Below are 27,461 nucleotides of genomic sequence, written 5' to 3' on the forward strand. Positions count from 1 at the left end.
TAAACACAAATAAACAACAGTCTGTACAATCTTCAGTCCACACTTACCGCCAGAACGAAAGGACAACCCATCTTCCTATTTACAATCCGCTGTTTTGCAACAACGGCTCTGTCTCAATCACATACAACCGTACTACGCAAGACAGGTTCAATTACCATCGAGTCTCCACTACTTAGACGCACTATCTAGTGCAATAAGAACAATTTAAGACGCAACCAAAGTTACGCAAAATACAGTCTAAAATATCCTGTATTAAATACATGTTTAATAAAACACACAACACTATTTATTACTATACCTTATCACCAAGAGCTTCCCAAATAAACTAAAACAAATAAAATTCGAATTATTGAAGCTATCTACCTACCGAAAGTGCTGATACGGATCCCTCCACCACCGCTTCCTCACAGAGCTGAAAAGATGGCGACGTACAGCAGTCTTACAGCTCTGTTTCCAATTCAGAGTGAATTAGATTGCGCCTTAGAAGACGCAACAACACAAGAAGAGAAAGAAAAACTGGTGGATGAGTATCTGCAAAAGTTAGACGAGAAGGAAGATTTGAAGATTCCAGATTTTGAGAAAGGTGTGTGAGAGTGTATGAATGATCAGCTGTATGGGTGGTGCCTAATGTCAACATTTATAAACACCTAAACCATGCCTGCATACAAACATAATATACACTTTACATGTATTATTTACATGTGTTATGGTTTATTATTACCCTGTGATTAAAATCTACACTAAATAAGATCTGTAAAAAGTCGATCTAAATGTTACAAAGGTACTTTATTATGATCCGGGCTGTGGTTATATCCCAGCAAGGCATTTACATTTACACTGCTTTTACATTTCAGTATTCGGCATTTAGCAGACGCCTTTATCCAAAGCGACTTACAGTTCTGGGACAGTATACAGTCTGAGCAATTGAGGGTTAAGGAGCTTGCTCAAGGTTTGCACCAGCAACCTTCTGATTACTAGTCAAGTACCTTAACAGCTAGGCTACAACTGCCCTTATCCCAGCAAGGCTTCACACACATGTACTCAATCATAATAAGGTGTAGTTGAGAGGAGTCCCCCCACCTTCTGTGTGTTCTTGGAAGGTGATATAACACCTACAATGACACATGAAGGACCTGCGAAATTCCTTACTGGCAGTAACATGAGGTAAGGTTCAAACCTAGAACCCTGGTTACACCTTTTCCAAACTTTCCACAATAATCAAAATTAGGGTGTTATGATTGGGTATAGTTACAGAATAGAGTTTAAAGTGCTGCTACTAGTCAGTTGTAGACGTTGTAGCCTAGTGGTTAAGGTACTGAACTAGTAATCAGAAGGTCACTGGTTCAAGCCACACCTCTGCCAGGTTGCTGCTGTTGGGCCCTTGAGCAAGGCCCTTAACCCTCAATTGCTTAGACAGTATACTGTCACACTACTGTAAGTCGCTTTGGATAAAGGCGTCTGCTAAATGCTGAAAATGTAAATGTACTAGTCTATAAATCACTGAATGGTTCGGCCCAGAATATATCTCAGGTATGTTTAAAGAATATAAACCCAGTAGATCTCTTAGATCCATGGACTCAGGTCAGCTAGTCGAGCCCAGTGTCCAAACTAAACAAGCAGCTGTTAGCTGTTAGCTGTTACACTGCATGTAACTGGAACAGACTGCCAAAAGAGATTACAGTAGATGTGCCCCGAATGTAGATATATTAAATCCAGGGTAAAAATGTTCCTCTTTTCTCTTGTGCATATGATTGAGCTCTAAATTTTGCACTATTATTACTGCACATTAATTTTATGTTTCATTATCTTTATTTTAAAATTCTTTGTTTCCTTTATGTGAAGCATTTTATCCCTCTGGTTTTAATTTCATGTTCTTTTAATTGTAACTTTATTGGCAAAAAGCCTGTCTGAGATTCTAGATCTCAGGAATGTTTTAATGCTCTTAATCTGTCCTTATGTAAAGCACTTTGAATTGCCACTGTGTATAAAAAGTGCTATACAAATAAACTTGCCTTGCTTTGCCTATAAAGGGCCAAACTTTGTAAGTGAATTGCTTAGTCAGTTCAGAAAAAAGAACATTTCTTAATGCAAGACTGCAAATAATTTAGGTCATTCACCATCTACCTTACACAGTATTGTGAGAAGATGTAGAGAAATTTGGGAAATCTTAGTTCATGTGGAGCCAGGCTGGAAACAACTGTTAAATGTGAGTGACCTCTGATATATATATAGATACACGAGTACAGTACAATGAAATTCTTTCTTCGCATATCCCATCTTGTTTGGAAGCTGGGGTCAAAGTGCAGGGTCAGCCATTGTGCGGCGTCCCTGGAGCAGACAGGGTTAAGGGCCTTGCTCAAGGACCCAACGGTGGCTGCATAGCATAGCTGGGATTCAAACTCTTAACCTTTCACCTGCAGTGATAAATGTAGCCGAATGAGTTTGTGTAAAATATCTAATCATTAGTGGTTAACCTACCTCTGTCTATGTTTAAGCAAAATACCATGAAATAAGATCAGTAACAGAATTACTTGACTTGTACAAATGCTAAATGGTACTTTATATTACTGTAGCATGTGTAGGTACACAGAGCATGTCTTCCAGATTGCAAATACAAATAACTGCTGACCTTGTCACTTTATATTACACAAAGTATTACTTTAAAATGTTAACTTTATCTCCCGGTTAATATATCATTAAACAGTGTTGTAGGTGTAACAGTTTGTGTGGTATTGTACTATAGGACTGGAATGGCTGAATACCGAAGGGCCTCTATCTCTGCAGGGGGAGCTGTCAGGAAAAGTGGTGGTTCTGGATTTCTTCACCTACTGCTGCATTAATTGCATGCACCTACTGCCTGATCTACACCAACTGGAGCAGCTTCATACTGTTAAAGGTACACATTTTTACACACATTTACATACCTCGTATTCCCACTGTATATCTGTATAGATATATGCCATTAAATCAGTCTACACTTAAATCACTATGTAATTACATTCAACCCTCTGGAATATGGAAGAATGTCACAGGCAACATTTAAATAAAAATGGTATATAAACATGACTGACATTGAAATTCTGCTTTTAAATTTGTGGCAACAGTTTGAGGAAGGTCTTACTGTGTCCTTGTTTACAAAGCAAGGTTACAAGACATGGTTTATTGTGTTCAGTGTAAAATGCAAAGTGGGGGCCAACACTATGGTTTAGAAATGGAATGTCCAGCATGCTCGTGATGTTATTGACACACTTGATAATAATAAGTTAAAAGGTCTGTGTGAGTACTTGGCTCAATTTTACACTGAAAAGACAGATCTGTCTTTTAATTTAACATAAAAATATATGTACATTTTATTTACACTGACTAAGTAATTAAACTAAATGACATTAGGTATTAGAAATTAGGTATTTTGCTTAATGTACTTAACATTTGAATAATCACTTTTATTAAATAAATCTATGCAGGTCAATGGATCTTTATTTTATGGATTTGTTTGCAGTAACCACTGGACTAAAGGGTCCTCAACACACCCCAGACTATGCTGCAGTCATAAGTAATTCAATATATTAAAATATCAGTTTGAAAAGTGCCAGAAAGTGTCATAAGGTTAATCTGTGGAAGACTGGGCATCTATGTGGCTGTTATATAATTGGCTGTATCTGAAGGGTTTGATGGCCCTGCAATGGATCGGGACCAAGTCCAGGTTATTCCTACCTTGCGCTTAGTGTTTCCTGCTGGTACTGGACCCGTTGCTACTCTGGCTAGGATAAAGCAGTTGATGAAATATGAAATATGGGGGATAGAGATGTGGCATAACCCATTGCTTTAATGAATGGAATGATGTTATTAGTTTTGCACAAGTTAGCATTGGTTGTAGAAACACATGAACTCAGTGATTAGAAAGTGATTCCACATACTTTTGCCAATATAGTGTAGCTATCCTGCCAGTTTAGGGCACTTTTTTATAATTAGTGTAGCTAGTAATAAGTGTCTACTAGTTATGAACTATTTCATTAACATACATCTAATAGATTGATATCAACATATTGCGATAAGGATTTGACAAATTATGACACAACGTTTAGGTGTCGGAGATAAGGTGCAAAGTTTTCTTTTTCTTTTAATTAATCAAAAAAATTAACAAATCCTCTCTGGTAAGTGGATCAGGGAAAGTGACTGCGCAGCATCACACTCCTTCCATCTAATATTATTAGTTCCTTTTTATATAAGGAAGGTGTAAAGCTGACGAAAATGACAGATTACATATTGCTTAAATGGGTAGGAGATTGGTAGGGACATGTCTATACCCAAATCTGTGCCACACACTTTAAATTTAAATGGCCACTACCTTCTCACTCGTGTCCAGCATTCACTAGGACTGGTGGAAGCAATGCCTCAACTCTGAAGGAGATAAGGCTTTAAATAGTGAGAGAGAGCAGCCAGCCATACTCGGACACTCTGTTCCGCTGGCTTGTAGCTTATTATAGCTGCTCTGTGAAGGTGCTATCTGCTCTAGCTGTCAGTAACCTATCATTACCTGCTTTGTAAAGAGGAAATGGGCCAAGCCACACAGCTTTTATCCCACTCACTGCCCTATCTAAAGCATTACACATGCACTGGCACAGGCTTTAGTACATTCCGTTACCAGACATCGGAATATACCCATGCACTGTCTACACATTCCTCCACATGTCTGGTGGTTTAGTAGCTTCTTTAAGCAGCTATGTGCATTAGCTCAAACTTAAACTTACCTTAAAGTGAATACAGCAGGGAGCTGCCACTGTGTTACTAGGAAACATGGGTTAATATATTTAATCTGAGTGGCTGCTTTATATGGTTTTCAGTATTGTATTGCTTTGCTGTTTAGCTAGAGCAGCATTTGTGGTACAATACTTTAATTTGAAATTACGTCTAGGTTCAGATTGCCTTTAAAAGACTCAACAGGCCGACACGGTGGCTCAGTAGGTAGTACTGTCACCTCACAGCAAGAACATCCTGGGTTCGATCACCAGGTGGAGCGGTCCGGGTCCTTTCTGTGTGGAGTTTGCATGTTCTCCCCGTGTCTGAATGGGTTTCCTCCGGAAGCTCCGGTTTCCTCCCACAGTCCAATGTCCAAGTTATATGTTTTAAACCATCAAGATAGTTTTAATTTTAGACAAAGTCTTGTCTAAATGAAGATTTTATTCATTGAAGGGAAAATCAGCTCATGTAAAACACTGAACTCTTAGCTACTAAGCTGCTAAATCATAGTTAACCAAATTTAATTTTACTAGCCACACCCAGGCATGGTTAATGCAAAAAGCAACACATGATGCCACATTTTAAAGAGATTCAAGTACAGCCACAGAACAAAGTCATTAAAATCTAACGGTCTGGAAAAGACATCTCCAATACTCTGAATAATCCCAATGATGTATTCACATTGCATCCATATTTAGGCTGAGAGGGGAGATCATTTCAATGCAACAAAAGGAGATTTCCAAGATCTTAAATATTTCTTAAGACACAATTGGAAGAATTGTCCAAAAGTTTCAAAGTTACAGCACAGCAGCAACCCTGCCTGCCTTTGGGAGAGGATTAAGCCCAAAATTTTGTTCATAGGTCTGAGCAGGATCATCCAAGCAACAAAAAAACATGTGTTGCTGCAGAGACTTACAGGAGGACCTGATAAGGGCTGGGACAAATGTGTTAGTAGCCCTGTCATAAGAACTACGCAACCAGCTCTTGATCAAAAAGCACAGGAAGGGTCGACTAAAATACACCAGAGAGAATTTGGAAAGGCCTGCAGAGTTCTGGGGCACAGATTTGTGTAGTAAATAAAGTGAACTGTCTGTCAGTTTGTCTAGCTTAAGTTTTGTTTGTTTGTTTGTTTATTAGGATTTTAACGTCATGTTTTACACTTTGGTTACATCCACGACAGAAACGGTAGTTACTCATTACACAATGATTCATCAGTTCACAAGGTTATATCGAACACAGTCTTGGACAATTTAGTGTCTCCAATTCACCTCACTTGCATGTCTTTGGACTGTGGGAGGAAACCGGAGCACCCGGAGGAAACCCACGCAGACACGGGGAGAACATGCAAACTCCACACAGAAAGGACCCGGACCGCCCCGCCTGGGGATCGAACCCAGGACCTTCTTGCTGTGAGGCGACAGTGCTACCCACTTAGCCACCGTGCCGCCATCTAGCTTAAGTAAGGTGAGGCTTTTAACCAAATTAATACTTTCCCCACAGTCAAACATGGAGATTGGTCAGTGATGTAGAACTGTTTTTTTTTTGGTAGCTGAAGGAATTGGTATACACTGATCAGCCATAACATTAAAACCACCTTCTTGTTTCTACACTCACTGTCCATTTTATCAGCTCCACTTATCATTTCTCTACATACTTTTTTTAAACCTGCTTTCACCCTGTTCTTCAATGGTCAGAACCACTACATAGTAGGTATTATTTGGGTGGTGGATCATTCTCAGCACTGCAGTGACACTGACATGGTGGTGGTGTGGTTGTGTGTTGTGCTGGTATGAGTGGATCAGACACAGCAATGCTGATGAAGTTTTTAAACAGTCCACCAACCAAAAATATCCAGCCAACAGTGCCCCGTAGGCAGCGTCCTGTGACCACTGATGAAGGTCCAGAAGATGACCAACTCAAACAGCAGCAATAGATGAGCGATCGTCTCTGACTTTACATCTACAGGGTGGACCAACTAGGTAGGAGTGTCTAATAGAGTGAACAGTGAGTGGACACGGTATTTAAAAACTCCAGCAGCGCTGCTGTGTCTGATCCACTCATACCAGCACAGCACACACTAACACACCACCACCATGTCAGTGTCACTGCAGTGCTGAGAATGATCCAAATAATACCTGCTCTGTGGTGGTCCTGGGAAAGTTCTGACCATTAAAGAACAGCCTGAAAGGGGGCTAACAAAGCATGTAGAGAAGCAGATGGACTACAGTCAGTAATTGTAGAACTACAAAGTGCTTCTATATGGTAAGTGGAGCTGATAAAATGGACAGTGAGTGTAGAAACAAGGACGTGGTTTTAATGTTATTTTTTACTCTAAATATCATCAGAAAACGGAACTGGCTGGGGGTGCCCAAAGCTTTGGATTCATCTGTATTTGCTTATAATGGTATAAATGTTATTTTAATGGAGGACTGAATCTAAAATGCAGAACATATCATTTACCATTGGCTGTATTTTATACCCCAGAGGGAAAAAAAAAAAAAAGTAATTTTTTTAAATTTCTAAACATAGGGTGGAGACGTTCTCTTGACATTTTACTTGGAATACACTTGGGGGCAGGGGGAAAGAACAACATTAAAAGAAACTCAGAAAACTGATGAAGAACTGAACTTTAGTTATAACGGCTACCTGAGGGCTGCTTACTCAGTAAGCCATTTCATTTTCTATGAAAGCACCACATCGACTTTCTTTATATTCTCTGTAGCACTGGAATGGCTAACATGTTTACCGGCGTATTGATTGTTTTCTTAAGATGTATCTTTTGTAAACACAATAATTAAGTTATTGTATGTTTGAATAGAGTGAATAAGCCATCACTGATGAATGATTACTCAGTTTTTGATTAGATTAGAGGACATTAATTTAAATATTTTAATAATTTACCACTTTTCAAGCAGGAAGCATCCTAATGACTTTTGTGTACTGATTTATACAGCTCTGAAAAATTAACAGGTCTTGAATATAATAGGCTCTTAAATACATAAATACCAGAAGCTATTTTGGTACGTGAGTAATCAAGGAAGCAATTTGACATCTCAAACAAACAGGATGTACAGTGTATCACAAAAGTGAGTACACCCCTCACATTTCTGCAAATATTTCATTATATCTTTTCATGGGACAACACTATAGACATGAAACTTGGATATAACTTAGAGTAGTCAGTGTACAACTTGTATAGCAGTGTAGATTTACTGTCTTCTGAAAATAACTCAACACACAGCCATTAATGTCTAAATAGCTGGCAACATAAGTGAGTACACCCCACAGTGAACATGTCCAAATTGTGCCCAAATGTGTCGTTGTCCCTCCCTGGTGTCATGTGTCAAGGTCCCAGGTGTAAATGGGGAGCAGGGCTGTTAAATTTGGTGTTTTGGGTACAATTCTCTCATACTGGCCACTGGATATTCAACATGGCACCTCATGGCAAAGAACTCTCTGAGGATGTGAGAAATAGAATTGTTGCTCTCCACAAAGATGGCCTGGGCTATAAGAAGATTGCTAACACCCTGAAACTGAGCTACAGCATGGTGGCCAAGGTCATACAGCGGTTTTCCAGGACAGGTTCCACTCGGAACAGACTTCGCCAGGGTCGACCAAAGAAGTTGAGTCCACGTGTTCGGCGTCATATCCAGAGGTTGGCTTTAAAAAATAGACACATGAGTGCTGCCAGCATTGCTGCAGAGGTTGAAGACGTGGGAGGTCAGCCTGTCAGTGCTCAGACCATACGCCGCACACTGCATCAACTCGGTCTGCATGGTCGTCATCCCAGAAGGAAGCTGACGCACAAGAAAGCCCGCAAACAGTTTGCTGAAGACAAGCAGTCCAAGAACATGGATTACTGGAATGCCCTGTGGTCTGACGAGACCAAGATAAACTTGTTTGGCTCAGATGGTGTCCAGCATGTGTGGCGGCGCCCTGGTGAGAAGTACCAAGACAACTGTATCTTGCCTACAGTCGAGCATGGTGGTGGTAGCATCATGGTCTTGGGCTGCATGAGTGTTGCTGGCACTGGGGAGCTGCAGTTCATTGAGGGAAACATGAATTCCAACATGTACTGTGACATTCTGAAACAGAGCATGATCCCCTCCCTTCGAAAACTGGGCCTCATGGCAGTTTTCCAACAGGATAACGACCCCAAACACAACCTCCAAGATGACAACTGCCTTGCTGAGGAAGCTGAAGGTAAAGGTGATGGACTAAACCCAATTGAGCACCTGTGGCGCATCCTCAAGTGGAAGGTGGAGGAGTTCAAGGTGTCTAACATCCACCAGCTCCGTGATGTCATCATGGAGGAGTGGAAGAGGATTCCATTCGCAACCTGTGCAGCTCTGGTGAATTCCATGCCCAGGAGGGTTAAGGCAGTGCTGGATAATAATGGTGGTCACACAAAATATTGACACTTTGGGCACAATTTGGACATGTTCACTGTGGGGTGTACTCACTTATGTTGCCAGCCATTTAGACATTAATGGCTGTGTGTTGAGTTATTTTCAGAAGACAGTAAATCTACACTGCTATACAAGTTGTACACTGACTACTCTAAGTTATATCCAAGTTTTATTTCTATAGTGTTGTCCCATGAAAAGATATAATAAAATATTTGCAGAAATGTGAGGGGTGTACTCACTTTTGTGATACACTGTATTCATTCTGCGCTTGAATAAGACACATCATGTCAGTCACTCATCCATGCATTGTTTAAGTAGATTTTAAATTGAAGTACATTTTGAATTGTATCCCTTAAAGGTTTTTCTTATATTTACCCTTTCATAACATTCATATACACGGATTAGGCATAACATTATGACCACCTTCCTAATTTTGTGATGGTCCCCCTTTTGCTGCCAAAACAGTGAGAGACTTAGATGGACTCCTTTAACTCCTGTAAGTTGCGAGGTGGGGCCTCCATGGATCGGACATGTTTGTCCAGCACATCCCACAGATGCTCGATTGGATTGAGATCTGGGGAATTTGGAGGCCAAGTTAACACCTCAAATTGGTTGTTGTGCTTCTCAAACCATTCCTGAAGCATTTTTGCTTTGTGGCAGGGTGCATTATTCTGCTGAAAGAGGCCACAATTGCCGTGGAGTCAATAAATAATTTCATCTCAGTTTCATTTTAAATGTTTTTCATACATTTAAATCTCAAAAGTATTTCAAGGTGTTCCTAAGTGCTATAGATGCATTAGCTGAATATTCTTTTGATTGTGTTTTATTTAATTACAATTATGGAAAAGCAAGTATTCAGCAAAATTAGCTTTTGTCATTTATTATGTACTTAAGTGTACACTGATCAGCCATAACATTAAAACCACCTCCTTGTTTCTACACTCACTGTCCATTTTTTCAGCTCCACTTACCATATAGAAGCACTTTGTAGTTCTACAATTACAGACTGTAGTCCATCTGTTTCTCTGCATGCTTTGTTAGCCCCCAGTAGGTATTATTTGGGTGGTGGATCACTCTCAGCACTGCAGTGATAATGACATGGTGGTGGTGTGTTAGTGTGTGTTGTGCTGGTTTGAGTGGATCAGACACAGCAGCACTGCTGGAGTTCTTAAATACCGTGTCCACTCACTGTCCACTCTATTAGCGTCAGAGACGATCGCTCATCTAACACTAACACACCACCACCATGTCAGTGTCACTGCAGTGCTGAGAAGGATCCACCACCTACATAATACCTGCTCTGTGGAAGAACAGGGTGAAAGGGGTATAACAAAGCATGCAGAGAAACAGATGGACTACAGTCAGTAATTGTAGAACTACAAAGTGCTTCTATATAGTAAGTGGAGCTGATGAAATGGACAGTGAGTGTAGAAACAAGGAGGTGGTTTTAATGTTATGGCTGATCGTGTATATGCTGTACTATGTTTTTATGTATATGTGTTTTTTACCCGTTTTTTTGGTCTCTCCCTTTTTCTTTTAATAGATGGCCTGGTTGTGGTAGGCGTTCACTCTGCAAAGTTTCCCAACGAGAAGGTTTTGCAGAACATTATCAGTGCCGTACTGAGGTACGGCATCACCCACCCGGTGGTAAATGACAGTGATGCTCGGCTGTGGCAGGAGTTAGAGGTGTCCTGCTGGCCCACACTGGTGATTCTGGGTCCTAGGGGCAACCTTCTTTTCTCTCTGGTGGGTGAAGGTCATCGAGAACGCCTCTTCCTTTTCACTGCTGCTGCTCTCAAGCATTATGAAAAGAAGGGGCTGCTTCGAGATCACGCTGTGGGAAGAAAGCTTCTCAGGGACTCTCTGCCACCTTCCATCCTGTCCTTTCCAGGAAAGGTGGCGGTGGATCATAAAAGCAAAAACCTGGCCATTGCAGATACAGGACACCACAGGGTTCTTGTGGTGTCAGGTACAGGGCAAGTCCTATACTGTGTAGGGGGTAAGAGTCAGTTCTGTGTTTATCTAATTAATGAAAGCAAGAGTTTACAGATGTTTTAGAGTAAGCTGGCTGATTTTATAAAAACGTGTTGTGTTTTTTCCCGCATACATCAGGGTCTAGAAGTGGATGGAAGGATGGGGATTTTTCTGAGGCATTGTTTAATTCTCCTCAGGGAGTGGTCATCAGAGGAGACACTGTGTATGTGGCTGACACTGAGAACCACCTCATCAGAAAGGTAAATAGTAAAATACGGACTGCTCTGCACCACAGCGTTAGGCTTTGACTTACTTTTCTTTATCTTTTGTATAAATATTTAAACAATGTCTGTGTGTGTGACCTTCCTCTTATCCATCAGATTGATCTGTCGAAAAGTAGAGTCTCAACTTTAGCTGGCACTGGAATTCAAGGTACAGATAAGGTGGGTGGAGCAGTGGGTCTCCAACAACCAATCAGCTCCCCCTGGGACATCATACTTGGCACTGCAGGTAATGAGGTTTTTTTTCCTTTAAATTAAGCAGATGTTAAAATATCAATTTGTGGATTTTGAGAACTATAACTTCTCAAGACAAAGTTGGCACACCTTATCTACTGTATATATTCTTTTGATGGCAGTATGTTGCTAGTAAAAAAAATCCATCCATCCAGATGGATTTAAACAACTTTGCACCAAGATTAACCCAACAGTGTCCCATTTGTATCATTATTTAGCACTTTTCAGGACATCTCATCACTACTTAGTTACAAACTGGAATTTTAAAAATTCTAAATGGTCCCATGGGAGCCAGAATTCCACTAGTGTATATGTTTTTTTTCTTTAATTTAATAGAGTAATTTTCATTGCAAATTATATCATCAGCAAAAAAGTTTGACTGAAATGTTGAATCTTTAAAAGATTGCATGCATTTCACAATCCCATAGTATTTGAACTGCCATGGACTCCACAACTTAAATCTAAATCTAACAATCCATGTTATCCAGCATGACTTTACAATATTCCAAAGAGCATCTAGAGATATTACGGAATTCTTGAATTTCTCTGTCTTTAAATGCTTCCATTAATTACCTGCTGGTAATATTTTGATATTAGGTATCACTGGGCTTTGTGTGGACTCCATGTCTCTGTGGGTGAGAGCTGTTTTGACAGCATATTAGGCAGGTGGTCCTAATATTTTGGCTTATCCATGTATGTGTATATACAACCAAACAGTTGATTTGGGTCAGTGATAGCCTACTGGGGAGCTCCGATTTCAGTCAGGTTAATTGGAGACACTGAATTGCCCTATAAGTGAATGGGTGTGTGTGTATGTGTGTCTGCCCTGCAATGGACTGGCATCCCGTCCAGGGTGTTACTGTGTGTCTTGCGCCCATTGAAAAGCTGGGATAGGCTCCAGCACCCCCTCACAATCCTAATTGGATAAGCGAATAAGAAAGTAAATGAATGAATGAATATAGGTATGAATAAGTATCATGGTGGTAATATACAGATAATAATAATAATAATATATAGATAAATAATAATAATAATATAGGTTATCATTATATAACTGATATATTCATATAGGTATAAATATAAGAATAAAAAGATCAAAGAACAATATGTATGCTTGGATATGGCGGTGCAAATGAGTGTCCAAGTTTGAGTTTATTGTGAGGCACCTCTACATCCCAACCTGCCAAACTCATCTTAGTCATTAGACCAGAGGCTCAGCCTGTAGTGTTTAGGGCAGAATATGTTTATCTGGTAGTAAAATGAGCATTTTTATAACTAACGATTAAATCTAGGATAAAATAAACAAATTCAAAAAAGCTTTACAAACATTTCATTGCAACATTAATTTTAAAAATCAATTTGACAACAAAATGTATTACTTGCAGGAAAACGACATCCCATAAATCAAGATTTATCTGTTACATTTTATTCCACGACAGAGAGTAATCTAAATAGAGCCTTCTGTCTTTATGTATGCAGTCAGAAATCTGTCATGGGCTTTTGTGACTGTCATGCTGTTTTCCATGAATGGCTAATGAAGACACAGTGGATCAGAATTACAAACATCAGGTTGAGACTTTGCCCTTCCAGAAGTAACGTGAGGGGTTTTTGTTTGGGTTTCTGTTAAATTTTGAGTGTTTGGAGCTCATTGTTGTTCCTCCTAGTTTACTTGCTTTGCTTTGAGGCCAGTTGAGTACTCTTTTTATCATTCAGCTGCTTCATAGCTTTAGTTTGGCCTGTGGGATAAATCATAATGCTCCAAGCATCTGCCCTGCACAATTTCATTATTCATTAGTTAGATTAATTAAGTCCTGTGTTGAAATTGTAATTCTGCTTAATCAATCCCTTAAATCTTCTGAGTCTTATTGTGGTGTCAGTATAATTAGATTTAATTGATTAACAATTGATTACCATGTTTTTCTGCATTCATGTCTTGTAAAATGTTCTGATCTGGTCTGACCATAACATTAATCTTATAGTCAGGCTGTATGTAACTTTGGAGTAAGACCTTACCTAAAGTCAGGTGCTCTGAATAATGTAATTATCACTAGAAATGTTCAAATTGTGGTAAGATTAAACCAAGAGCACAGTGTGCAATCCTGGAACTATGTAGTCTCCACTTAAAGGAAAAAAAACAAGCATATTTTTAGTGGCAGGACCAAAATAAATTGCCACACACCTCTGGTTTTAAAAAGACTACCTTAATGTTCTACAAGTGCAAAGTCAAGCTGCTATTCCTGGACCTTTGAGCAAGACTTAGGACATTTTCTACTCCAGGGACACTGTTATACACCCACCAGGCATAACATTATAAGCACTGACAGGTGAAGTGAATAACACTGATTATCTCTTCATCGAGGCACCTGTTAGTGGGTGGGATATATTAGGCAGGAAGTGAACATTTTATCCTCAAAGTTGATGTGTTAGAAGCAGGAAAAATGGGCAAGCGTAAGGATTTGAGTGAGTTTGACAAGGGCAAATTGTGATGGCTAGACGACTGGGTCAGAGCATCTCCAAAACTGCAGCTCTCATGGGGTGTTCCTGGTATGCAGTGGTCAGTATCTATCAAAAGTGGACCAAGGACGGAACAGTGGTTAACCAGCAACAGGGTCATGGGCGGCCAAGGCTCATTGATGCATGTGGGGAGCGAAGGCTGGCCCGTGTGGTCGGATCCAACAGACGAGCTACTGTAGCTCAAATTGCTGAAGAAGTTAATGCTGGTTCTGATAGAAAGGTGTCAGACTCTATGCCTCGACGGGTCAGGGCTGTTTTGGCAGCAAAAGGGGGACCAACACAATATTACAAAGGTGGTCATAATGTTATGCCTCATCGGTGTATATACATGTATATACACATATGTGATTAAAAGGATTAAAAATACATTGAATCTGGTAATATTCTGTGAAGTGAGAACACAAAGTTCAAAAAATCTCCACCCTGAATAGGACTTTTATTGCAAGCAGTCCCAAGATGATCTAAAATTCCTCCTTGTTGTGGGTTTTATAAACTATTTACAATAGTACACATATTTCTGGCTATAATTATATACTACTATATTTGTAGAATTAGTTTAATTATGATGAAGACCAGACCTCAAACCATCAGTACATTGTTTCATAGAATTTCAATTGGTTCGGAAGCTCTGGGTTTATTGCTGATCCATTGTTTTCTGGATATTTAAATCCAGATCCAGAAAATCTTTCTGTCCTTCTATAATTTTCTAATTATTTTAAAAGCCTCATGTACAAAGAAAGATTGAATATAATACTATCCATTCCTCTTTCTTTTTATTTGCCATTAATGCTTGAAGCTTGGCTTTGGGCCAACTAAAATTGTGTCTCATTAGCAGAGTACCATTAGTGTGCTATTGTTAGACATAAGTGCAACAGGCCTCATTCTTCATTCTTTTGATAACACACACAAACTGTCCTTTGGTGTCTTTCAGACAGGCTTAGGTTATAAATTTTTTCAGTTGTTCTTTTATTCTGTCTGACCATCTCTACATATTTCTTCTAACATAAGAATAAGTGACAGTCTGGGTTTTCTTTCTGACCTTGGCAATACTTGACTAGCTAGCCCTAGCTCAAAAAAATCCTCAGCTTTAGTCATTATGTAAGAAGGAATTAGCAGGCCACACCAAAAGTAAACAACTTATGTATACTTTAATGTATGTATATTTTTTTTAATGCTGCATATTGTTTTGCTTTTGTCTAAATATGTATGTGTTCCAATTATTTAAAAAATCATGAAATATGAACTGCATGACCCACTCACTTTCATCATATTTATGTCCCAGAACTAATGTTTTAACATTAGCCCCCCCTTGGCCAGGCACTTAACAGACACAGTTGGCCATGTCTGAGCAAGGAAGGGTTGAATAGGGTTTGTCGCTGCAAGAGTGATTACTGCTGTCTGGTTGAGGTGTTAGCACGAGTGGGTCTATGGTATGGAAGGGGCAGGTGCTAGATTGAAAGTAGAAAAAATAGTAAAAATGAGTATTAATACATATTATCAATATCAATCATACATTTAACAGGAACATAATGCTTTAACAAAATTAATCATTTTAATTAATTAAAAAATGTATTAATTAAAAACTGTTCTTCGATGAAGACACTTGTTTAATCTTGATTTACATATAAATGCAGAATTGTTTTATATGTCATGACAGTTCTGCATAAAAATGTTTAATTTATGTCTGTGTTTGTGTTGGCACAGGTGGTCCAGAGGATAATGTGTTATGGATTGCAATGGCAGGGACACATCAAATCTGGGCTCTGTTCCTAGAGGATGGGATGCTGCCCAAAGGAAGGTAAGCTCTTCCCAGAAGTGTCTGTCCACTGGAAACATGACAAAAGACATGGTGCCAGTATGATATCATTCTGTGTGGTACAGCATGCTGTGACATAATCTATGGTTATTTTTACTTAAGTCTTGAGCTCATTCTGTTGTGTAAAGAAGTGTAAGCATTGTGTGTTAAATCTGTCTGCTGTATGATTGTATCATCATTTTGTTGTACAGTGGAATGTAGGACCGCTTGGGTGAGTGGATGGTTAGCTGAGCTGATGGAGGGATGACTGGAGGAATAAATGGAAAGGCTAGTTGTTGGGGTGTTGGAATAGTAGTAGGTTTGATGAGTTGGTTGTATTAAAAACTAAAAAGGTTATTGTGTTAAAAGGCTGTACAGCACAGGACAGGGTCACAAGGGGAAAATTTGCCCAGGATTAAACGGACAAATTGTTTGAATAGTCGAGAAAGAACCAAGAACAACTTTAAAACACATTCAAGTGGTACTTCAAGCTCAAGGTTTTAAGTCACACCATCAGTTGTGCATCAGAATGAAAATAGACTTGATAGAAGACCTCTCTTCTTCACACAAGACACAAGAAGACCAGAGAATGGGCTTTTGACAGATTGCGGTCTGTGCTTTAAAATATGAAGTTAATATCACACCATCGTTGAGATCCAGGTTCGAGTCTCAGCGGTGCCATCAGCCAGTCAGGCGTCTACACAGACGAGACTGGCTACATCCGAGGGGGATGATGGTCAAAGTCTTACGATATATTGGCAACCTGCCAGGGTATTCTTGCCTTGCGGCCAGTGTTTTCTTAGGGCAACTGGACCCTGCGACCCCGACCAGAATAAGTGATAGCTCAGTGGTTAAGGTACTGGACTAGTAAACAGAAGGTTGCCGGTTCAAGCCCCGCCACCACCAAGTTGCCACTGTTGGGTCCCTGAGCAAGGCCCTTAACCCTCAATTGCTCATCGTGTTCTGCTCATTGTGTAAGTCGCTTTGGATAAAAGCGTCTGCTAAATGCTAAAAATGTAAATGTAAATGAAAATGTAAATGTAAGGGGGTTGATAAAAATAAAATGAAAATGTTTAATCATAAAATCAAAAGTACAGTTTGTGTTCAATGTGAAATATATTTTACATGTTTTTTTAGTAGGTGAAAAGTTACCAATAATTCTTGCCACATCTCTGTTGTGGCTGTCTTGAAAAAATGGATTAAACCCAAAGACTGAAAAGACATACATGACTTAAATGAATGTAGTTAAACTTTTCTGATTTACTTATGTTGTAAAGATCTAATAAACAAAATATCATCCACCTTTTATCTTTCATCAGTGAGTATAAAAAGGGGGACTGTGTACGCTTTGCGGGCAGTGGAAATGAAGAGAACAGGAATAATGCGTACCCTCATAAAGCCGGCCTGGCTCAACCATCAGGCTTGACCTCTGCTCATGAACAGCCATGGAACTGTCTGTTCATCGCTGATAGTGAGAGCAGTACCATTCGCAGCCTGTCTCTGAGCCACGGAGCCGTCAAACACGTGGTGGGAGGTGAAAGGGATCCACTGGTGAGTCTTATTGTCAGCTTTTTTAGCATCTCTGTTTGGTTCTGTATAAATAACATACGGTTAGGGTGAGGATTTTCAGTGGCAAAAGGAGTTACAATTGGGGAACAGGGTATGGCTAGATTGGGAGGAAATTAAAAAATAGGGTAAAAGAATCTAACAACTGTGTCATCAGAAATTGTATGTAAAGCTTTAAATCAACATCCCAGTAATAATATAAAAAATTTTTTTTGAATAAACAGATTTTCATGTTTCTGGCAGTCACACACAGAGTTCTTGTGTTTGTTTTTTTGAGACAGTGGGATTTTGTGGGATTACTGGCTCTGTCAGTGATTGAAAGATCATGTAGTGGTGAGCCCAGTTGGAATTGATTGCATAGTGTGTGCACTATAATTTGATCACAGTTGTGATTGAGCTGTGTAGGATTAGCTGTTCTAATTCTATTTGATGTTCCATTTGACGTTTAGTGGACGCTGTTATCCACAGCAACTTACAATCGTGACCTATACAACCCTAGAAATTGATCTGGGGCCTAACAGTGTTAAAGAATGAATGGGAAATGCAGACAGAGAACAAGCTAGATGGCATCCACTCCAACAACAGACAGTACACTGATCAGCCATAACGTTAAAACCACCTCCTTGTTTCTACACTCACTGTCCATTTTATCAGCTCCACTTACCATATAGAGGCACTTTGTAGTTCTACAATTACTGACTGTAGTCCATCTGTTTCTCTACATACTTTTTTTAACCTGCTTTCACCCTGTTCTTCAATGATCAGGACCCCCACAAGACCACCACAGAGCAGGTATTATTTAGGTGGTGGATCATTCTCAGCACTGCAGTGACACACTGACATGGTGGTGGTGTGTTAGTATGAGTGGACCAGACACAGCAGCGCTGCTGGAGTTTTTAAATACCGTGTCCACTCACTGTCCACTTTATAAGACACTCCTACCTAGTTGATTCACCTTTTAGATGTAAAGTCAGAGATGATCGCTTATCTATTGCTGTTGTTCGAGTTGGTCATGATCATAGTCAAAACCATTATTATAGTCAAAACCTGGCGACCTTTCAATCACTAGTCCAGTACTAAACCACCGCTGCCACTAACACATGAGTTTTTGAAAGCTGTATAATGTATAATAAGCTTAACTATAATCACTGTGTGATTTCTGTGCTGCAGCTTTTTGTCTTCTTCACTTGACGTAAGCTCTACTGTTCACTGTAATCCAATTACTTTAAACAGTGAGCAGATTTACATTTTTATAGGTCCATAAATTTACCAGATGTAAAGATTTTATACATTGCAGTGCTTAATTTTAACAAGCATGACAGGCAAGGCTGTCAGTCTGCTCTAGAATATTAAGAAATGTTTAATAATATTTAATTTAGTTTAGCAATCATGACAATGGACTGAGCTGAGACAAGCGAGAGGAGGAAGTATATTATATTGCCAAAAGTATTCACTCACCCATCCAAATAATTGAATTCAGGTGTTCCAATTACTTCCATGGTCACAGGTGTATTAATGCTTCAGCATACCAAGAGATTTTGGACAATTTCCTGCTCACAACTTTGTGGGAACAGTTTGGGGATGGCCCCTTTCTGTTCTAACATGACCGTGCACCAGTGCACAAAGCAAGATCCATAAAGACACGGATGAGTGAGTTTGGTGTGGAAGAACTTGACTGGCTTGCACAGAGTCCTGACCTCAACCCGATAGAACACCTTTGGGATGAATAAGAGCGGAGACTGTGAGCCAGGCCTTCTCGTCCAACATCAGTGTCTGACCTCACAAATGCTCTTCTGGAAGAATGGTCAAAAATCCCATAAACACACTCCTAAACCTTGTGGAAAGCCTTCCCAGAAGAGTTGAAGCTGTTATAGCTGCAAAGGGTGGGTCAACATCATATTAAACCCTATGGATTAAGAACGGGATGTCACTCAAGTTCATATGCCTGTTAAGGCAGACGAGCGAATACTTTTGGCAATATAGTGTATTTATACACACCACTGCTATGCTGATGATATTCAGCTTTACATCTCCTCCAAATCCATTAATACTGAACTTCACTCCACTCTGACAAATTGCATCACTGAAATGAAATTGTGGATGAAAGCTAATTTCCTCAAATTAAACTGTGAAAAATCAGATATGATCATCGTAGGTCCTACAACCCTGGCAAAAACCACAAAAAATTTTCAAATTACCATTGATAATGACACTTTGTCTCCGTCTTCTAACATCCGAAATCTTGGTGTAATTTTTGATAGCAACCTCTCTTTTGACCGCCATGTAAATCACATCACCAAAACTGCTTTCTTTCATCTAAAAAACATAGCACGTCTACGTCCATCACTCTCCTTTTCTGCCGCCGAAACCTTGATTCATGCTTTTATTACATCCAGAATTGATTATTGCAATAGCATCCTTTATGGTACATCTAACAAAATCCTAAAAAAACTTCAGTATATCCAGAATTCAGCTGCTCGCCTCCTTACTCATACTCGCTCCCGTGATCATATTACACCTGTTCTCCAAAAACTTCATTGGCTTCCCATTGCTCAATGCATTCAATTCAAAATTCTTCTATTCACTCACAAAGCTCTCCATAATCAGGCCCCATCCTACCTCACCGACCTGCTCCATCAGCACATTCCCTCCCGTAGCCTTCGCTCTTCTGAGGCTAACCTACTGTCCATACCCTCTAGGACCAAGCACCGGACCTGGGGTGACAGGGCCTTTTCCATAGCTGCTCCATCTTTATGGAATGCTCTCCCCAAACACCTACGAGATTGTCCTGACCTGTCCAAATTCAAGTCACTTCTCAAAACTCATCTATTCAAAATGGCATTTAACTTGTAACAACACGAAATAAATGCTTTTATTTTTGCTATTCTTTTTAATAGTTTTTATACTTAGATCACGACAGAAATGTGAAGTCCTAGATCCTAAAACTTGTAAAGTTTTCAGTTTCCTGATTGCATGTGAATCTGTCCTGTTTCTGTCTAATTTTAAGAAATTGTTCTATATTTGTTGTTCTCTCTCATAATTTAGCTAATTTTTAATGAACTGTCTTATGCTGCTCTCTTTGTTTTTATCTTAATTATTCTTGATGTTTATGTACTATTTTGATTTTGTACTATGATTTGTATGGTGTATGTACGTATTTGTTTTGATTATTTGTCTTATGTAAAGCGTCTTTGAGTATCTTGAAAAGCGCTATATAAATAAAATGTATTATTATTATTATTATTATAACAAGACCTTTTTTTACAGATCGGTGCGATTCCTGCCCTACTGCCTGTCTTCCCATTTAGCAGACAATGAGAGTTGAACTGATTAAGTGTAATTAAGTTCTTTCTGCCTCATTAAAGAGGTTGATTGGTAAATTAGACACAAATGACAGTGACTCCTGTAGAGATGGGTAACTGAGGAGGCTTGTTTTTTATTTACCTCTCTCAGCGTCACATTGCAACATGACCCCGGTGTCTTGCTGGGATTTGCTCTTATTCAATCATGCCAGCTTGTTCTGAATAGCATCACAGTGAGACAGTTAAAGCTCTTACCTGATTCTTACTCAGACATACAACTTGCTTTTTCTTTTTGTTTTACCAGAATCTTTTTGCCTTTGGAGATGTGGATGGTAAGGGGGTGGACGCTAAGCTTCAGCATCCATTAGGAGTGGCTTGGGATTCCAGTAAAAACCTGCTTTATGTGGCAGACTCTTACAACCACAAGGTTTGTCCTCTATATTAAGGTCTTCCAGTGAACTGTATTTCACAAGTGCTTGTTGTATATGTCAATATTTGTCATGCAGTGGGGCATAAAAAGTACTGCTTTGCATTTCAGATCAAGGTCGTAGACCCTAAATCTAAGCAGTGCAGGGTGCTGGCAGGCACTGGGAAAGCAAGCGACAAGTTTGAGGCAAGTTTCACTGAGACTAATCTTAATGAGCCTGGAGGACTCTGTGTGGCTGAGGGGGGCAAGCTGCTCTATGTAGCAGACACCAACAACCATCGCATTCAAATGTTGGACTTGGAGACCAAAACTGTCTCTCAGGTTAGTACTGTATATTCTTCTTATAAAGTCCTTTTTCAGAAACAAGGTAGTGATGTAGCTTTTAGTGTCTAATCTGGAAGCCTTCTACACTTCAAAAAACACCAACAAGACATGGGTGGTATTATCATCACCAATACATGACTGGCAATAAAAGGGACATACAGTATAGGGTCAATATTATTGTTAAAAATAATGTAATATTCCGCTAGCACACCAGCGGCGAGATTTTGAACTCGTTGGTTCGAAACTCGGCATTGCCACCGGTCGGCTGGGTTCCATCTGGCGGGCACAGTTGGCAGTGCCTGCAGCAGATACTAATTGGCACTGTATCTGCAGGGTGGGGGCTGCACTATGTGTGGGTGGGTGGGTCTTCATAAGCTGTGTAAGAACCCTGATTGGCGGTAGAGGCGCCTGTGCAGAATGCAGGGGCGAGAAGAGAAGGGCTGTGCATGTGTCGGAATAGGCGTGTACAGCAACGTGCTCTCCTCGGATGCAATCTGGTAACCCTCAGCAGCGGAGGACAAATTGAGTGTGCTAAATCGGGAGGAAAATGGGGAGAAAATACATAAAAAATAATTAAAAAATAATGTGAAAATGCGAATTCTAATCTCTGCAGAGACACCAACTTGTCTGGTCGTCCACACAAACACAGTTGGCCGTGTTTGAGGGAGGGTAGGATGGACGGGGTAGGATGCGATCTCCAGGACTGGTCCGGGAACTGCGCGAGTAGGGGAGTTACACGAAGCTTAACATGGCTCACTGTGCACAATGGCAGGTGATAAGTGTCAGAGGGGTTGTGTGCGTGTGCTAATCCAACTCTCCGTGATCAGATCAGGGGTTGTGCAGGAGTTTAGAATACCCAAATAGAAGCCTTTTTTAATATGACAGCCTAATAGCTCTCTTGCTGTTAACTAAGAACTTTGAGAAAGCCTTAGCGTGACTGTATTTTGGGCTTTTTTACTGTATGCCATCTAAATAAACTATTAAAATGTGTCATTTTAAACAAACATTGAGAGTTTGCAAGCGTAGGTTGTAAAATTCATCAAATATTTATTATAGTCTACATAGCCACATGTAGACGTTCTTTGTTTTGGTAGATCTGCTGGATTGCATTTATACTGTAGCTCATCTCCTCACCAGGGAAGATGCTTCAACCTGCCATCGATGTAAAAAGAGACTAACAATCAAACACATACTGATAGACTGCAAAACACTAAACTCAGAAAGACTGAGGTTTTTTTTAATGAAAACGAGACACGAAATGTGCTTAAATCTACAGCACCAGGGAAAATAATTAACTTTTTAACATATTTAAATCTAAAACATCTTTTATAATTCGTTTTAAATGACACAAAGTGAAGAAGCAACTTGAGTATCGCCGTATAAATGACCCCAGTGTGTCGGTACGGCACTAAAACTAATCAATCAATCAAATACTGTAGCTCAGAGAACTGACCTCTTATAGCAAATTATGATAGAGTAGCTAAGAAATCTAAAGATGCTATGGCCATCTGTAGTTAAGAGTCCAAAAGAGTGTAGTAGACTCTGCTTTCTGGATGGGAGGAACGGCCCCCTGTCGGGTCGGTAGGGTGGCTCTAGCCAATTATGGGTATTTGGGAGATAATGTACAGAATAGGGCAGTTTGTGACCTCATCCAAGCATGTTCAGAAAGGCGTGGTGGCTGGGTTTCCAAAAAAATGATTGTCTTACATTGGCTTTTTAAACAGTAGAAGTAATGGGCTAAATCAAGTGATATAGGGTAAACACCTTTAAGTACATGTAAATAAAAAGCAACAAAAACAAGCAACTGTCTTGCATACACTGTTTTTTAGGCAGGTTCCTAAACTTTCTGGTTCTCTGTAGCAGCACTAAACAGCGTCTATGAAAAAACGATTGTATCAAAATCACTGTCTCCCTTACAACACATCCATGGTCCTCATCTTCTGTCTGTGTCTGCTTCCCCTAGTTCCTTATTTCAGTGGAGGATGTCGATTCTGTTCATACCACTGCTCCTGTAGTGACCAGAAAGATTCCCAAGCTTCCCAAATCAGCCCCGGTGCTAAGTATGGCTGCACTGTCTGTATCAGCTGGACAGGTCATCAACATGAACCTTAGCCTGACTCTGCCTGCTGGGACCAAACTGACCAAGGAGGCCCCTAGCTTCTGGATTCTCTCTGCTGAAGGTACTACATTTACATTAATCCAGTTAGAGGCAGACAGCTTTATAGGACTGTATAATGTATGGTAACAGGATTATATATTGTAGGGGGGTTTATAGAATCTTCCCTCATTGTGTGTGTCTGTATGTCTGTTTATTTGAATAATCTTGGCTTTAGGCATTACTGCAAGGGGGTGTTTGTTGGAGTGCTTCGTTCACACATTTCACCAGACTGCAGGGACCAGACGGCCAAACTGGGACCCAGTCCAAGGGAAAAAAAAACTCACAATTCCTCTTTGATGCCGAACAAACACTTTTCAAAAATCCTTCTCCCCTTACAGTTTTTTCCCATATCTCCATTTATCTTTCTTCAGCATTTGTCAGCTGTCTCTATCATTAATTTAATATTAATTAAGCCATATTTTTTGGTGATTATAGTTAACACTATCAGATCTTAGGCTTCACATGTTAATCTGTAAATAAAATTGTGAACAAAATTACTTGGAGAAATATTCCTAAAAGACATAATAATGGACATAAAAATACATAGTAATCCCCCATTAACACAAAAAATAATGTATTTGTTATTACAAAAATTTCTTTAATAAATTGTTTGTAGTCTATGATGGAAAACAAACTTTAATAAGTCGCAATAATGTTTGATAATGCAGTTTGGACACGATGGTGCAATTTTAGACTCTTCTGGAATTTACTGCATAAACAGGCCTCTTAAGGTCATGTCAGCACATGTCAACTGGGTTAAATTCTTTACCTACATCCTGATTGAATGCCCAAAGTACAACAGTGACAGACAAAAACTACATATGCCCAATACATTAAAAGAATTGTATGCTGTGCTCTTTGCTGGACACCCACTGTCCGAGAGAGTGCCAATGCTACTGAAGTTTCACAATTTTTAGACTTGGGTCTTTAAGAATGCTTTGCAAGATTACATACACAATGCATGTCTCAAGAGATAAAATGTATACATTTTGAGGACCATTTTTTGTCATGTGTGAAAAACACATACTTATAGAATGCCCCAAACACACCAAGGAGAGACAAGTACACATCTGAAACCATCAAATAAATTCTTACACAAGACAACACAAAAACAGTCTTAATCTACCTCGAAGAAAAAATAATAATAAAAAATTAAAACCACCTCCTTGTTTCTACACTCACTGTCTTTTATCAGCGCCACTTACCATATAGAAGCACTTTGAAGTTCTACAATTACTGATTGTAGTCCATCACTTTCTCCACATACTGTTTTAGCCTGCTTTCACCCTGTTCTTCAATGGTCAGGACCCCCACAAGGACATCACAGAGCAGGTATTATTTAGGTAGTGGATCATTCTCAGCACTGCAGTGACAATGACATGGTGGTGGTGTGTTAGTGTGTGTTGTGCTGGTATGAGTGGATCAGACACAGCAGCGCTGCTGGAGTTTTTACATACCATGTCCACTCACTATCCACTCTATTACACACTCCTACCTAGTTGGTTCACCGTGTAGATGTAAAGTCAGAGACGATCGCTCATCTATTGCTGCTGTTTAAGTTGGTCATCTTCTAGACCTTCATCAGTGGTCACAGGACGCTGCCCACAGGGCGCTGTTGGCTGGTTATTTTTGGTTGGTGGACTATTTTCAGTCCAGCAGTGACAGTGTGGTGTTTAAAAACTTCAGCAGCATTGCTGTGTCTGATCCACTCATACCAGCACAACACACACTAACACACCACCACCATGTCATTGTCACTGCAGTGCTGAGAATGATCCACCACCTAAATAATACCTACTCTGTAGTGGTCTTGTGGGGGTCCTGACCATTGAAGAACAGGGTGAAAGCAGGCTAAAAAAAGTATGTAGAGAAACAGATGGACTACAGTCAGTAATTGTAGGACTACAAAGTGCTTCTATATGGTAAGTGGAGCTGATAAAATGGACAGTGAGTGTAGAAACAAGGAGGTGGTTTTAATGTTATGGCTGATCGTGTATATCCTGGTGTTTTTGGTACTACCTTGGAGTGGTGACATTTTATTCTCAGTGAATCGGGTCTTATGGAAATATGACTCGTTTAAAAACAATGAAAACATACCTTAAACCAAAAAATGCTTTGTTACCCCTACTACTGTCCATGCGTTGTATATACAATATATGGCTAAAAGTATTTGGACACCCATTCTAATGACTAGAATAATGACTAGAATTATCATCAATTATGGAAAATAAATTTTATACTTCCATCTTTGTGGCAACATTTTGGAAAGGTCCCATTTGGTTCCAGCCTGACTGTGCCACTCTGCCCCAAGCAAAGTCCATTAAAATGTTGTTTAATGAGTTCTGTGTGGAGGAACTGACCTCAGCTTCACTAAAAACCTTTGAAATGAATTGAAACCTTGATTGCGGTCCAGGTATTCTCATCCAACATCAGTGCCTGACTTCACAAATGTTCTTTTGACTGAATGGGCACAATTTACACAGATACACTCCAAAATGCACTGAAAGCATTCCCAGAAGAGTGTTAAAGCTCATGGTTTTGGAATGAACAAGCTCCTCATCGGGTGTCCACATACTTTAGCCATGTAGTGTGTGAATCTGAGCACAATCAGGCGTCCAAAAGCTACAATCACATCTAATTAACTAAATAACATCTGACTTTTAAAGGCATTAATAACCCAGAGGTTAACATGCTTTTTCCAGCCTGGACAATGAACAATTAATAATGTGTTCAGTATAACTGTTTATGTTCTATTAGTCTGTTATTATGCCCAAAGGTTGTTTGAGTTATTAATGCAGAACTCAAATCTGCATTAGGTCCAAAGAGTTTGCAAACATTTCTTGTAAGTAAAGCCCTTTTAAAAGGTCTGATAAAATCATGGTACAAAAAACATCTGACTGCAATTTGTGTTTGGGTATTTGTGTTTGTCTGGCCTGCTTTTCTTTTTTTATTTCCTTGGGTATTTGATTGAAGGCTGCTCTAAGTTAGTTTGGCGCTTGTCTTTAGCAAGGCCAGCAGCGCATACACACATGCAGACAAACAGATACAAACACACACAAATAACACAGTTTAGACCACATTGGTCAGCGTGTTATAGGTGCTACCCTTAGAGAGCCTTAAATTCCATTAAACACACTCGATGCATTCACAGTAGCTTATTTTTAAAAGAATAAGTCAGTAATTATTGGGTAATTGCTGCTGACTTGTGGTTAAGTTGAGGGTGTTCCTGTGTTCTAGGTAATGAGTGGTTACTGCAAGAACATGCTGTGACTGGAACCATCGCTGACCTCGTTCAGCCACTCTCAATCACCTGCTCAGTCCCCTCTCAGCCTCTGACCCCTAACGCCACACTGACCCTCAGCGCCTGGGTGTACTGCTGCCTTTCAGAAGGAGGAGCCTGCATGATGAAGGCGGTATCATTCGTCCAGCCTCTGAAGATCGACTCTAGTCCTAACAACGGTGTGGTAACTGTTAAACTTACACATGCCTTCTGAAACTACATCTACAATTGTGGCATTAAGCAGAGAATTCTATCCAAAGCGACGTCCTATTATGACTAAATACAATTTGATCGATTGAGGGTTAAGGGCCTTGTTTAGGGGCCAAACTGTGGCAACTTTGTGGTGGTGGGGCTTGAATTGGCATCCTTCTGAATACTAGTCCAGTACCAGAACCACTGAGCTACCACTGTCCCATACCACTTCCATTATTTCAGCCTGCCTGTGGATTACTAACAA

The 27,461-nt window shown here is 39.8% G+C and overlaps 1 protein-coding gene across 1 annotated transcript; it reads left to right on the plus strand.

Annotated features, from left to right (window-relative positions):
- The first annotated feature begins 420 nt into the window (after positions 1 to 420).
- On the plus strand, positions 421 to 27,453 carry nhlrc2 (NHL repeat containing 2). Its single transcript, XM_063003741.1, has 11 exons — positions 421 to 583; positions 2,744 to 2,896; positions 10,693 to 11,148; positions 11,262 to 11,383; positions 11,504 to 11,633; positions 15,857 to 15,950; positions 17,267 to 17,498; positions 21,120 to 21,242; positions 21,354 to 21,563; positions 23,530 to 23,746; positions 26,962 to 27,453. Exons 1-11 carry the CDS (start codon positions 421 to 423, stop codon positions 27,216 to 27,218), a joined length of 2,157 nt encoding a protein of 718 aa, XP_062859811.1. The 3' UTR covers positions 27,219 to 27,453.
- The last annotated feature ends 8 nt before the right edge of the window (positions 27,454 to 27,461 follow it).

This window comes from Trichomycterus rosablanca, chromosome 10, assembly GCF_030014385.1.
Source record: "Trichomycterus rosablanca isolate fTriRos1 chromosome 10, fTriRos1.hap1, whole genome shotgun sequence".
Taxonomy (NCBI): domain Eukaryota; kingdom Metazoa; phylum Chordata; class Actinopteri; order Siluriformes; family Trichomycteridae; genus Trichomycterus; species Trichomycterus rosablanca.

Bases quoted from the DNA above. Each gene is read 5' to 3' on its own strand.
- nhlrc2 (XM_063003741.1), top strand. From the start codon at position 421: ATGGCGACGTACAGCAGTCTTACAGCTCTGTTTCCAATTCAGAGTGAA. The intron at 11,634-15,856 runs GTAATGAGGTTT...GTGTTGGCACAG, and splicing joins CATCATACTTGGCACTGCAG to GTGGTCCAGAGGATAATGTG. The intron at 23,747-26,961 runs GTACTACATTTA...CCTGTGTTCTAG, and splicing joins CTGGATTCTCTCTGCTGAAG to GTAATGAGTGGTTACTGCAA.